The sequence below is a fragment of the Rhipicephalus microplus genome, chromosome X (assembly GCF_043290135.1).
Source record: "Rhipicephalus microplus isolate Deutch F79 chromosome X, USDA_Rmic, whole genome shotgun sequence".
Taxonomy (NCBI): Eukaryota; Metazoa; Arthropoda; class Arachnida; order Ixodida; family Ixodidae; genus Rhipicephalus; species Rhipicephalus microplus.
The window spans coordinates 189,399,567-189,413,850 of NC_134710.1; the positions used below are offsets into that span (position 1 = coordinate 189,399,567).

General features: G+C 43.0%; 2 protein-coding genes across 9 annotated transcripts in view; one reads left to right on the forward strand and one right to left on the reverse strand.

Moving 5' to 3' along the window:
* Positions 1-2,658, forward strand: part of LOC142775903 (uncharacterized) — a 77,243-nt gene extending 74,585 nt beyond the window's left edge. For 3 of the 6 annotated variants that reach the window (XR_012887138.1, XR_012887139.1, XR_012887141.1), the window contains 2 exons: positions 1,372-1,536; positions 2,513-2,658. Coding sequence is in view for 2 of the 6 variants with exons in the window: in XM_075878392.1 (XP_075734507.1) it covers positions 1,372-1,442 (71 nt within the window). In the remaining 4 variants the exon portion in view is untranslated. The remainder of the gene's footprint in view (positions 1-1,371; positions 1,537-2,512) is intronic. The other 3 variants (XR_012887140.1, XM_075878392.1, XM_075878391.1) reach the window with 3 other exon arrangements.
* The window catches only part of LOC119177319 (uncharacterized), a 41,311-nt gene extending 27,517 nt beyond the window's left edge, over positions 1-13,794 (reverse strand). The window contains exons 1-3 of one of the 3 annotated variants that reach the window (XM_075878389.1): positions 13,497-13,794; positions 6,842-7,198; positions 3,220-3,570 (exon numbers count right to left, since the gene is read on the reverse strand). In XM_075878389.1, coding sequence (XP_075734504.1) covers positions 3,220-3,570; positions 6,842-7,183 — 693 coding nt within the window. In that variant the 5' untranslated portion in view covers positions 7,184-7,198; positions 13,497-13,794. Of the gene's footprint in view, positions 1-3,219; positions 3,571-6,841; positions 7,199-12,460; positions 12,577-13,496 lie in introns of those variants that run through there. The other 2 variants (XM_075878387.1, XM_075878388.1) reach the window with 2 other exon arrangements.
* Positions 13,795-14,284: the final 490 nt, after the last annotated feature.

Here is a 14,284-nt window from a genome sequence, read left to right on the forward strand (position 1 = left end):
AGTTAAACCTGTTCAAATCGAACTGTTTCTTTTTAATCCTGCTTACCTCGAAGTATTTCCACGGTCCCTTATTTGAAAATGCAAGTCTGGGCAGATTATTTAAAGCTCCTTCTCTTGAAGAATGAGGGAGCTTACTTTGTTGAGGTTTACTTGTCTTTACACTAGGGTGCAGCACAATGTTCAGCACGCAGCCTAGAGCGTACCCACTCAAGCGTGGTTCACCCAGAAGCATGGTCACGCTTTTACTGCGTGCAATTTACGGTGGTGCTTTTTGCGAAAGCGAGGACGATGTATTGAGGGAAAGAATTACGTGCCTCTAACAGACAGTGATGACAGTGATTCGACAGAAATGAGTGACGGAGACGACGACGACGGCAGTAGGAAAACATTCTCGTTCTGCAAAACCTGAAGTAATAACCCAGCCGGTACCCAGAAAATCCTGTGAGTGGTATCATACGCTGCCCAAATATCGCCAAAGGAGTTGCCACCTGAATGCAGAAGCGAAAAATATCGGGTCAGTTTTTCTTACACAGTTCATGTTACTCTTTTTGATGCCAGAAACTGGTGAAATAGTTTTGGACCGGTAGAAGCGGAAAGTGTGTAAGAGTTTTGGACTGCAAAGGGTTAACCTACTTTCAGTTTCATTACAATTTTCGTTTTTTTTGTTGTGAAATTAGAAAAACCAAACTTACAAAAGCAAATAAATATGAAAAATATGTAATTTTGAAAAAAACTTGTGTTAAGACACGCATCTCCCCTTAACAAGATATGTGCCACACTTGCATCTTTTTAACATCAGGATAACTCAAACCTCGATATAACGAACCCAGATATAATGAATTATTGGTTATAAGAAAGTAAAGAATGGCTCTGTCATTGATACAGTGCCACAGATATAATTTTTTAATGAATTTTCAGATATAATGAAGTATTTTCATGGCTGGTGTGATTGTTATATTGAGGTTTGAGTGTATTCCCGAAAGCAGATTCGGAGAGCCTATAAAGCCATGCCGAACAGAATCATCACTCTTCTTTTTCTTTTTCGGTCGTATTTAATATATGTATGTCTGTATGCATGTATATGTGTATGTATGTATGTATGTATGTATGCATGTATGTATGTATGTATGTATGCATGTATGTGTGTATGCATGTATATGTGTATGCATGTATGTATGTATGCATGTATGCATGTATGTATGCATGTATGCATGTATGTATGCCTAACAAAAATGAGAACTGCCACGACCACCATCCTAATGATAAATGCAATATTAATGCCATAAAAGGGCTATTAGGGAAGCTATTGTAGGGACATCCAAATGAATTGACATGAAAGACATGAAACTTTTCGTTTTTATATTTCTGCAGATATCTTTGATGAGTTAAGTGCACAAGACCAGTGGATCGACTCCTTTAGAGGCCTCCGACTCCGTCACTGAAAGAATTTCCAGAGCACCCATTGTGGTTCACACCTCAATGCCAAGGTGCGTTGAGTGGAACCCTGTGCCACACTCACAGCTGCCGTGCCTCAAGGTAATGGTGCTTGCCGAGTGCACAGACCTGCCTGGACAGCAGCTTACTTTTATGCTGGTAGCATGCACGCTTACTTGTTGTACTCTTGGCAGATTTGGTAGGCTCTTGCGATGCCCTTACGGTGCGCACTTGAAATGCTCTTACGATAGCACATCGCAAAAGCCAACTTGAACCAAATAGTACCTTTCATTCGGTAATTGGTCGTTAATTCTAATTTGGTTATTTCAAAATCCCACTTAATTATAAGTATTTCGGCGGTGTCATATTTTTCAATCCAAGTTTGAGCGGACAATATGAAGCAGTGGTCCGCACAAGTACGGTCAATTCTAAAAATTTGGGTGCAGTGTGCTCATTCCCGATTCCAATTTCGCCACAAATTCAATAAAACGGCGGCCTTCAAGAGCCACCAGGCAATGTACTTAAGCAATGCTAATGGGTGGTAGCTGAAGCACCCCTGCCTTGCTACTTCCAGCACAAAAAATAATATTACTGTCTCGTGATCAGCTAGAATATGCCCCTGTGGAAAACAAAACGCGCTTCATTGCAATACAGATGCGACGTGCGGCCAGCATGTCGCATGCTTCTCGCAACGATCGCAACATCAGCGCGTCAAGATTTATCCATTTATCCAGGACAGTCTGGAGAAATCCGCGATGTATGCGAACCTCCGAGTGCCAGTTGCTCCAATCATTCGCGCACTTGCACAGCTGGCAGAGGTTTTGCCTGCAACGCCTACTTCGAAAACTCTGGTGGAAAGTTTCAATGACGTTTTCCAGCGAAAACACATCGTAAATTTCTTCACACTGTCGGTTATTAAATTCTTCATTTTACAAGAAAGAATAGGAGAATGGTCGCATTATGACGTGCATGCTGACACAGCTTGGAGCAAGCGACATGCTGCCAGGGCGTCACTACTACTGTGTTGCACGCATTTTAGTTGATCACTTTTTTTTTGTTTTGTTTTTTTTTCTGACAGCAGTTAGGCCCGGAATTCCCCCTTGTTTGCAGCAAAGCTGTGACCAGGCGGTGTTGAAAAACATAACCCTTGGAGCCACAAACTAGCCGGCGCAACAAACGACCAGCCCTGATTAATTTGAATAAATTTATGTTCCTTGCATTGCACTTTTTGTATGTTCGGTTACTTCACAAAACCCGCTTAATTTGTTCCTCACTGTTCCAGTGACTTTGAATTAACAAGGTTTTACTGTACTTTGCCGTATGCAGCAACGTGATCTGTGCATCATTTTGTTGTGCAATGCTTCAAGCTGTCTTATGGTATGCATTACATGTGCCTTGCAAGTGCCCTTAGGGCAATGTTTTGGGTACCTTAATTCTTTAAATTTCAGTCACATAAGATACTGTTTCAACAAGCACACTTCGAAACTTAAGGTAATTATAATATGCTGCACTTCTTTCCAAGCCAAGATGTCATGTTTAAAGAGAACAACACAAGATAACTTGCCAACATGGAAAAGTGATACAGTGATGCTGGCAAAAAATTTATTCTGAATTCACTTCTTCGTTCCTGATATCTTGTATCATTTGTATGCATTATGTATATTTATATCCTACTCCACCTAATTCACCATGCATTTCAGCATCGTATCTAGATAAAACAAGCAGGCCGGAGTAACTCGCAGCCTAATGCGTAACAGTGCAATGCCACTGGGAGTGTGTACACACCTTTGTGATGTCTAGGTATGGGACGATAAACCGGTACTCGGCGATCAGCCCTGCACAGGCCTCGCGATGGTTGAGGTGCAGATCGACATGCAGCACGTGCTGATCATGATGGAATGTCGCGTTGATCCAGTAGTCGCTGTGGTCGTCGATGATGGACGACGAGGACAGCTTGTGCTGCACGAACACACCCAACTGCACCAGCGTGCCAAACGAGATCGACGACAGCTTCACATCTCGGTCAAACGGGTGCGAGGCCAACTGGAAGGCCTCCAGGGGACTGGGGACCAGCCACTGAAAAAGAGCCTTCTCGCGGGCCTTGTCGCGACTGGCACTGCACCACGCATGACCAAGCTGGAAAGAAAAAAGGCCGGTACATTTTTCGGGTTTTGAAAGGCTGGACAGCAGGCCAGAATGCAAATTTAAATCCTGGTGGGAATGGAAAGACCGTGAATAACAGCGGCAGATTCGGGCGTTCTTTTCACGATCCATGTAGAATATATATCCTCAAATCCAGTTTAAAGGTCGCAAAAAGCCCACATGTCGCGCAGCTTAGCGGAAAAGCCTTGAAGCTGGATTACAGAGTCATTCACATTGCTTTAGTTAGTCCGATACTTTTGAGCACACCACAGTTAGTGCTCAAAATTATTGTATACTATTATCCATCCTTGCTTCATTCCGAGCTCCTTACAAGGCAGAACACACTCCGAACTGGCGCTGCCTTCATGGTAACTAGAGGAACAGGTCGAGCTACGGCTCGTGTGCAGAGTACACACATGTGCAGCAAATTACTGCACAAAAATACAAACTTATCCATCTTAGCTTCCATAATTTCCTGCATCTGTTGTGCGAATATAATTTAGAGTCGCCACAGATTAAAACTTGATTCTAATTGTTTCGTGCAGTTTTTCACGTTACCACTCCATGACTGAAAACTCCGCCTGGCAAGCATTCCGTGGCGCGAAAGAAACAGGTGTCACAAAAACTTGCTTTTGGTCTCTTTTAATGTTGGGATATCGAGTTTTTTTTTATAATGTGCCCCCCGAATTGAAAGATATGATGCAGACCTTTGCGCAACTAGAAACACTCTTCTACCAAGCACCGATTATCTAAATTGATTGATTTGTGGGGTTTAACGTCCCAAAACCACCATTTGATTATGAGAGACGCCGCAGTGGAGGGCTCCGGAAATTTTGACCACCTGGGGTTCTTTAACGTGCACCCAAATCTGAGTACACGGGCCTACAACATTTCCGCCTCCATCGGAAATGCAGCCACCGCAGCCGGGAATCGAACCCGCGACCTGCGGGTCTGCAGCCGAGTACCTTAGCCACTAGACCACCGCGGCGGGGCGACCGATTATCTAAAAGCATTACTGTATCACCTATTTACTATTCAAACTTCCCAAAGACAAATGGAGTCATTGTCCAACTGAAACTTAACCCTTCGAACCTTTATTATGCTTCACCTCATTACATTCTCATATTGCGGCAAAACTGCCTTTAGCCTGAGCTACGGTTGAACTTTTCCAAGACCAATAAAGCCGTCCAATCATTGAAAGGAGCCCTTTCAGATTTTTAGACGATTCAACTCATCCGAACCACATTGCAGCGAAGCTGCCTTTTAGGCTTGGTGACAGTCGCAAATGTATTGACTCAAAAAAAACGCCGTTTCCAACATGGGGATGATAGATATGGCAGTGGTGAGGGGGGGGGGGGGGGGGCTCAATTCTGCTTTGGACCTGAAGTTTGGGCAGGAAGTCTGAAAAATCGAATGCCAAAGATTTTCAGCCTCCAAAAATTCAAATGTTCATGTATGACGATGAGGCAGATTCGAAACTTCTAACTTGAAGGAAGCAACTCTTCGTCTGCCATATCAGCTGAGTTTTTACTGAAGTTGAAAGAGGAGGAGAGGATGAGGAAGTAGCATCTCTGCCTTTCAGTTCTAAAGTGTTCTCGGTGACACTTTGGTTGCACAAAATCATCCACACAAATACAATTCAGCCTCTGCATTGCCTCATTCTTGATAAGACAACTATGGATACCACCCCACCAGCGCTTCATCAACTTGGCGAAAAGAAACACTTTCATGTTGCTATATACCATAAGCAAGTACTTAGGCATCCTTTGTAATTTTCTTTCCTCAAAAATCCGATTCAAACTACTCGAAAAAGATTCGAGAAATATTCAAATTAGGAAACCTTTCCAATTTTCCCCTGCAATTTCACATTAAACTATCCAAAAAAGATTTCAGAAATATACAAGAAATATTTTTAAAACATTCCATTCCATTTGCACTCACACTTCAACATTCGAATTCGCTTTGCACCCAAAATTTGGTGTTCACATAGCTCTAGTGTAATGTTGTCATTGTGATACAGATGTGAAGGGAATGAAAAGACAACTTGCCGCTGGCGGGAATCAAACCTGCAACGTACGAATTATGCGCTCGATGCTCTTGCCAAATGAGCTACAATGGTAGTGGTCCCTTCATCCAATTTGTGGGGTATTTTATGTGCATGAAAGGAGTGTTAGTACCACTCGCAGCATAGACAGCTCACGTCATGCGGACATGATCGAGTAAGCCCTCGCATACAACTACCTGAAGTTTGCCGGAACAAGATTCTCGCTACAAATGATTGGAGAGGATTTTGAAAGCTCATGTCTTTGTTTAACACAATGTTAGTGAATAGCTAACGTGGTTGCTTGGGCGAGTTGGTACGACATGATTCACATAAAAAACAGCGCCAATAACGAGAGACTAGAAAAAGAAGGAGACAGACAAGGAGAGACAGAAAAAGAAGAAGGGCAGTGCATGTGTCAGCAGGCCTTCGATTGCGCTATCATTAAAAGAAATAGATTTCCTTCGGCACGTTAGCACACGTGCTGCTCATGGTGCGTTGTGAGGATGACTAAGTGGTTGTTAGGTGGATTCTGTTTTGTTTGTTTTGTGTTTTCTTTTTTTGTTAGATACTGACCAAGTATATATTGTGCGGTTCTGGCAAATAAATCTTGTTGTAAGTTCAGTGCCGCTGTCTGTCTCCTCCTTTTTCTAGTCTCTCGTTATTGGCGCTGTTTTTTATGTGAGTTAGTGAATACTGGCAGAAATCGAAGCCAAGACCAAGAAAATACACGAGATGTTAATACATCCAAACCTTATGATAACAAAGTTTCCTCTCACATGAAGATAGGTTTGCTATATCAAAAAATCCGTTATAAAGGTCTATTCTTAGCACTATACCTATTCCAGCTTTTCTTTTACTTCGTTATAACTGGCTTTTCATTATATCTGGGTTCGTTATATCGATATTTAAGTGTTGTACTGTTTAAACTCTTTCAGCAAACTGATTCAGAAAAAAATACCACATTTCGTCGCATAAAACCCGCACAAAATATACGGAAAAGTCAAAGCCAAAGTAAGGTGGCGAGTTTGTTTCATGCTGCTACTTCATGGTAATGCAAGAAAATCTACGTCACTGTAATACACTAAAGCTATTTTCCCTATATTAATTTTTTTTGTGTATGGTTGTCAGGGGTGTGCATAACAGGTAGGGACGTGTCATGTGTGAGAAAATACAGTACCACTACAGTCCCTACTTTCGATTTTAAAAACTCTCTTCGCATACCTGCGGAGGACGAAAAATGAGCCGGCCAGGCGTGACAAACACGCTCCGCACGAGGCACGTGCCACGGGCCAGCTGCGGCGGCTTCTCGTCCTTAAACAGGCTGCAGGCCACGTAGAAGGCGGGCCCAAACATCACAACGTTGCCCGCGTCAATGCTGGACACAATGTGGCTCAGCGCCCGCTCGACGACCAACGGCTCCTCCTTCGATCGTTTCTTGATGCCCCGCATAAGCTTCTCAAATGTGGTCCTCGACATAAGCGCCATCTGATCGAGAACGTCAAATGTGATGTGCAGGGCCACCTTGAATGCATAGGCACAGGGAAACGGCAAAGTCCTCTCCATTTCCTCGCAGCGTGCCTGGGAAGTTTGCGCAGAGAATCACGTTGCGTACACAGCCTCCCCTGAACAGGCACGCCAAGAGTGACAGGTCTATGACAGCACATTGCAATGTCATCAGATGCTACCGGCATTTACCATATCTCCCAAAAAAATATCAGAAACAGGGTATTGATTATGGCAACAACGGTAAAAAAATGTTTCACGATTTTTCTTACGTTTTAACTTCTCTAAACATAACTATCAGTTCCTACTATAATGCATTTATTTCGCTACATAATGTAATTAGTTCTATAAACACTGGTACAATAAATTTTTGTAGTAATTAAGAATGTTAAAAGCCAGCACGCTTAAACATGCTCAAACCTCGATATAATGAATTCGAATAGAACGAATTATCGATTATAACAAAATGACCAACAGCTTTGCCATAGATAGTGTTACAAATATTCATTTATAATGAACTTTTAAATATAATGTTTTTGTGTCAGATTAGTGTATTATGACCTTTGAGTGTATATGATTCAACATAATTTTTTCAGCAGTTACTTATCTCTTTTTGCATCTTTAAAGTATGTTTACCAGTAGTTCTGACATTTGTTTGTTATGCTAGTTAAAATATCTCTTGATTACTATGAAAGTATGTAGACAAGAATGTTATGTCAACACTGCCTTGTGTACGGGTGCTCAAGCTGCATTTTCCCCACTTTGCGCCAGGGGCGACCTCTAATAACTACCGCAACTGGCCACAGCAGATTCAACTTTCATACCGTATTTACTCGCATAGAAACCACCCCCCACCTTGGTCCTTGAAAAAAAGAAAAAAAACTTCTTTGATCTATATGGTCATCTTATTTTGGTATGATAGCCAGTGCCGTTAATTATTGAAACAATGTTAAATCAAACCATTATATGACAAAATAACTGCACAATAGAAGTCAAAACAGATTTGCAACCATGCCAAACAGTTGCGAGCGTTGACGATGCAAGTCAAAGTTTGAAAATCGCGCCTTTTACAGCAAAGCGCCATCTGTCGAATGCTGGAGAAACCTCTTTGCTGAAAGAGCCACGAAAGCACAGTGGCACAAAAACAAAGAGCGTGGCCTCCAAAATAGCCCACACACGGTGTAAAAACGCGCCGCGCACTTGATATTGGCCGCGAGATCGAGCAGAGTCACCGCCTGGTGGCAACTGGGCGAAATGGTGAAGTGTGGATTGCTCCTTGCATCGTCTGCTAGCCACGTCGTATTTCTGTGTGTGCGTACGTCACGCACGTTCTCAAAGTGTGGTTTGTTCGGTCATGTCAGCGTGAGTGTAACTGTTTCTACGTATGCCTGAAAGGACGTACGAAAGCATTTGATCTTGCTCAGCTGCTGATGCATTGTAATAAGATCGACAAATGCAACTTTCTTAAGTGTTGTTTATTGTCGTCGTACTCTCCATTCACCAGAAAAACTTCAGAGTGAATGCCGCTTTCTGTTACAAGCACATCGCAAAATGCTCTTTAAATCCTCCCACACGATTATTAAATGCTTTGTGAATGCAGCGTTTTATGATGACTCGGTTGTAAAAAAAAAGCTCTAGGTCATGCACTTGAGCACCATTTGTTGGGAGGTGTACAACTATGGCATGGCACTGTAGTTTATGAATCATGCGAGGAGCCTTAGTTGTGTTTATCTGGCCGTGGTACCACTACATAAAAATAATACTGTATTTCTATGTAGATATTACTCTCACATAATCTGCGAGACTTCGTTACTTACACTCTAATTAAGACAGAGTTAGCGTGCGCAACTGTGTGCATAGATTTAAAAACGCTTTGAAGAGCCCAGACGCTAAAAATTAATTCAGACGGCATGCTTTATATATAATTTGTCTTTCACAGATATTTCATCTTTTGTACATTATTGACAGCATCTGTGTAGCATTGTTAGTGACCGACGAAAGGCAGCCGTAACTTTTTGTCAGAAAAAAAACATGCTTGTCCCATTATCCAGGCCTTTGTTGTAGCACCGTCATGCACGTAATCCGTCGATGAAACCTTTCTGCTGAGCTCTTATATAAGATTTTTACTGGTGCAAGAACATGTGCGTACGCGTGGTAAACGCAGTGTAGCGTGAAGCACCGTCGGCCACTAAGCTTTCCTTACTAGACTTTTCGACTGTCACACAATTTATGGTGAACAGAATGAGAGAAAAAAAATATATGCGTATAAGGTGCGAACAGTGAGAATGAATTATTCACAGTTTCAGTCACACTACAGCAGTGCATAGCAGGCATAACGCAAGCTAACCACGTACAAACAACACAGCAAAGGAATGATTTAGTGAGAAAGCGTGCAAAGTCACGAGGAATACAAAGCAACATTTCAAGAGAGCGACATTCATGAAAGCTGGTCTCTAAGCTGTCATCATTTACTGGTTTCGATGAAATCACATTAGGTTTCTGAAGAACACCAAATTCATTTCTGCGGCATATCTAACGCTGTTGTTTACCATGTCACTGTCACCTGGAAACCTACCAAAAGAGTGGAAAAAGGCCAAGGTCATTCCCAGTCTACAAATCGGGCAACAAGAGTTCACCCCTAAACTACCGCCCCATTTTCATCACATAAGTGCCTTGTACGATCACGGAGCATGTCACATACACTCTTATAATTTGCTTCCTTGATTATAAACATTTTTTTCGCCATTCTCAGCATGGGCTCCACAAGAGACTGCCTTATAAAACGCAATGATTGCCTTTCTCTATGACCTCCACCTAAATCTAGATGCCAACAATCAAACTGATGCAATTTTTCTTAATTTTGCGAAATCATTCCACAAAGTTGCTCATTAACGCTTACTACTAAAACTCTCCCGACTAAATCTCTGCAGCACTCTAAAGCACTCTGCAGCATGTCAAATCAATAGCTTAAAAACACTAATACAGCCCAAATGCATCAGCCACTTGGAATCCTTGCCAGATATTCCTCACAAACGCCCTTAAGGCCTTTAAGAATAGTGCCATTAGTTTCATTCGTTTTGCCTCTTCATACAATTTCAGCTTAACATCTTTGAAAGCGGAATCTGGCTTACTAACATTTCATCATCGACGCTTCATTACTAGTTTATCTTTATTTCATAATTTCTACCACACCACGCTACATCAAGCACCGTATATTTCATCACCATCACACATATCCTATCACAATGGTCACCCTTTAAATGTTGCCTGTCCTTATGCTCGCATAGTCACCTTCGCCTCTTCATTTTTTCCTCGAGCAGCGAAGGACTGGAACGACCTTGCACAAGACATTGCCAACTCAAGCCCTACTGCTTTCATTGAAGCGATCCCATCACAATATACAATGTGATAGTGTGTTCAAACTCGTCCATATCAAAACCCACCCCTTATGTAACACCCCCTAGTGGGGTCTCATGTATCAATGTTAATTTAGGAACAGGTCACAATAATATCAGAAATTTTGCATCCCAAAACCATGATACCATTATGAGAGAAGCTGTAGTGGGGAACTCCAAAAACTTCGACCCTCTAGTATTCGTTAACAAGGACTGACCTTTCACTTCCATCGAAACATGACCACAACAGTTGAGATTGAAGTATACGACCTACGAGTAACCAACCAAACACCACAGGAACCGTTCCACCACGAAAGACTTTTGGAACAGCTGTTATAAAATATAAAGGTGCTGTAATGAATAGATGCCAGCTAAAATATTTGGGCAAAATTGTTCTAAAAATAAGTATTTTGCATACTGGTGAATCCGTTTTTACAAAACCCAAAGGGCTGGCAAAATTTACTAACTTTTTTTAATTAACAGCTACTAAATGGATTTGAATGGCCATACATCTGGTAGTCACTGGGATGACAGTTTCAAGGGTATATCTGCAGAATTCACCCCCCCCTCCCCTCTTGAAGATGCAAGAGAGGAGGGGGGCAGTCAGTAGTGGTATCTTTTCCTTCAATGCAGTGGCATGACCGACAATAGTAGAAGGAATGGATTCAGCCACTCATTTCAGGGGGCAAGTTGAAGTAACACCGGGTAGGTGGCATGGTAGTTAAATTTTTATTAGCACAAAATCTCAGTCATAGCATAAATACCGTTAATGTGTGGTCAAAGTTGTCCCGCTCATTTGTCTTGATTAGTGACAGCAGGTGAACGGCAAGCACTAAAGAGAGGGGGAGGGGGTGCCAAGAGGCTTCGGAGAAGGGCTATAGCCCCTACTGCCCGCCCTCTGGATCCCCCAGCGAATAGTAGTGAATAGTGTGTTACATGCGAAATTGGCTGCAATCCTGAAAGCTGCGACTCGAGTGTGCCAATCAAAGCTGCGTAGCCCCCCCCCCCCCCCCACTTGTATCACTCTCCTAACGCCTATGGGTGAAACAAATCTCAGACCACAAGTTTTGTCCTAACACTGTTGGCGCCAGACCATTGGCGTGATCAGGGCCGGGTTAGACCACCTGAAAATTCTGCCTGTGACACACAACCTTGCACTATCATGCTGGAGATGCAAGGCATGCTTTTAACATATTCCCGGTTTTGCACAGTTTCCAGCAAAAAGTAGCGATGCAATGCAATGGCAAAGCCAGATTTTTTTTTTTTCCGAGGAGGAAGGGCTCAGTACTTTTTTATGTTCGTGCGTGCGTTTGTATAGTAATACAAAAATATAGTGGGAGGGGGTATTTTCATGCTTCTAGGCATTAAATACGAACCCATTTTTTCGTTTGAAGCCTGCACTGTTTCGTGAGGCAACACATGCAATGTCTCGCACCAGTTTTGTACATTCAGGTCTTTACACCTACTGAAAATTTAACTCGTTTCAAGCAGGCTAGCTTGCAGATATTACCCCTAATAGGGCTACGGTAACACAGAATCGACTCATGTCATTTCTTTCTAAAATGACTCAACCGCGTTATGGCATCACACACTGATAGACCGCTCGTGCACAGATACACAACTTGTTGAGTTACCGAGTATGCATACGTGCTGCTTTTCATTTTCTCTGCTACCTGCATTAGCACAGTTACACCATTACGCAATAAACGTCAACCGACTAGCCCGACTTGGCGCTGTTCTGCCATACTTCATGCTTCACAGCGAACCACCGCAGCCGCTTGTAAGTTTCCACAGCGTAAATACACCTGTCACAGCCGAAGCGCTGCATACGGCCAAGGACGGAGCATCGAGTTTCGCAGAACCGCGCCGCATGACGTTGCAGCACATGGCACCAACGCCATCGAGGCAACAACGCGGCTAACGTAAGGCACAGAACACCTACCAGTTTTGCGCCAGAAAGCACCTATGTCATGTAGGAAGCATTTTTCCTTCCTCCATGAACTATGCCTATGTGACGCCGACGGCCCGTGGCGACGTCGCTTTGAAATGCCCCGCGCGGTTGAAGTGCGAACAAAAACACACACGCACGCACACGAAGTGTTTTCACTCGGGAGATGACGCTAGTTGTTTTCACGCCCAGACGCGGGTTTTTAATGGCCTTCGAGATGGTAAGCGCAAACAAGCCGTGCCATAAAGCTTCTTACCATACAACACTAAAAAACTCTTATACAATATTATTGTATGAACTATTATACAATACTATTGAATAAAATTTTATGTGCCTTGCATTCCTTGTCATCTCAAAGCCTCAAAGGGCTTAGTGTCTTTGAAGCCTCAGAGATAACAAACGCAGCGTGTTTTTCTGGTTTTTTTGCGCTCCCCAACAAAATGATCGAGTGTAGTATCACTACAGTGCACTAGATACAGTGCACTAGATATTAGGATGTTGAAATAAATCTAAAGTTAGGAAAGAGCGGTAATTAAGTAAACTGGGAGTCAGCAGTAATTTTTCTAGTGTTATCGAATTTTAACCAATTAACAGGCGCATCCAAAACCTCAGCACCGTTGTCACGTGCAACCGACCAACTCCAGGAGACGTATCCCCAATTAACAGGTCATAAGAACGATTGCAGTGGCGTTAGTTATGCATAATATTTATCATTTTCCGTTGGCGACGTGTGTTGTCATGGTGTGACGCAGGTTCTTGTTGCAAATTTGTTTCTCCTGTCCTTAGCCTCGGAGATTTCTACTGATAAGGACAAAGCCGTTCGTTCCACAAACAAAACCTAAACCTTTACTGCAGAACTAAAGCAAAAACTTAACAGAAACTACAAAAATGAGTATCTGGCTAAAAGCTGGCTTCACAAGGAAAACAAACGTCTAAAGTCCCGAAAATGTCGGCTGAAAGTCACAGCTACATGTTACAGTTCTGACGCGGTGATTCGGCGGAGCAGGTAAGACAGCAAGTTCGATCTCACCAGAACGTTGCTGCTGAAATGGTGGCGATGGCGTGTACCGATGCTTCAGCTCCCAGCAGCAGCCTTTCTCTAGCCTGGTTAGCCTCGAACTGCTAACTCTCTTGCCCTTCGGGATTGGCTTGCCCTGGGGCACACTTGTCTCGTCCTAATTGGCCCTTAAAAACTTCGTGGTGACCAGCCATTGGCCCTTGTTTCTTTTATGACTTGGATACATGCGCTCCGCGCTCTCACGCGCACCGGTCCTCGACGTCGTCGTTGTTGTTCAGGTGACGCGGCACGTGCACTCGGTCATCTTTTGATTGCGCGCACTTTTCAAGCATTCAAAATAACGCGCACCAGTCGCATCACCATCGCATCACACATAGCAAGCGCAACTTATATGGAAAATCTATGGGGCGCACCTCCACTCCAGAAGACAGGTGGCGCTACCTATAACCTGTTCGTCTGCTACTTTATCGCTGTTTTGACGGCGCTTAAGTAAGAATGCATTCTGTGATGAACCGCCGGCATATAGAAAGCTGATCGAGTAATCTGTTCAGTTTGGTCAAGTGTTTATTGCACACTGGTTGACCAACATGGGAATCCATACACGTATGTGATGTCGGCCTATGTGGTGTCGCCTCCGTTGAATTGCAAACCATTTCTTAATATCTTTCAATATGTTTATTTCAAAATTAATTTGATTTGTTCACATTAATCTCTCACTATGAGTGTTTTGTTGGTCGAAGTATGAACACAAACATTGAAAGTGGCTTCAGCGAACAGGTCTTGACTAGTTTCCCAATGAC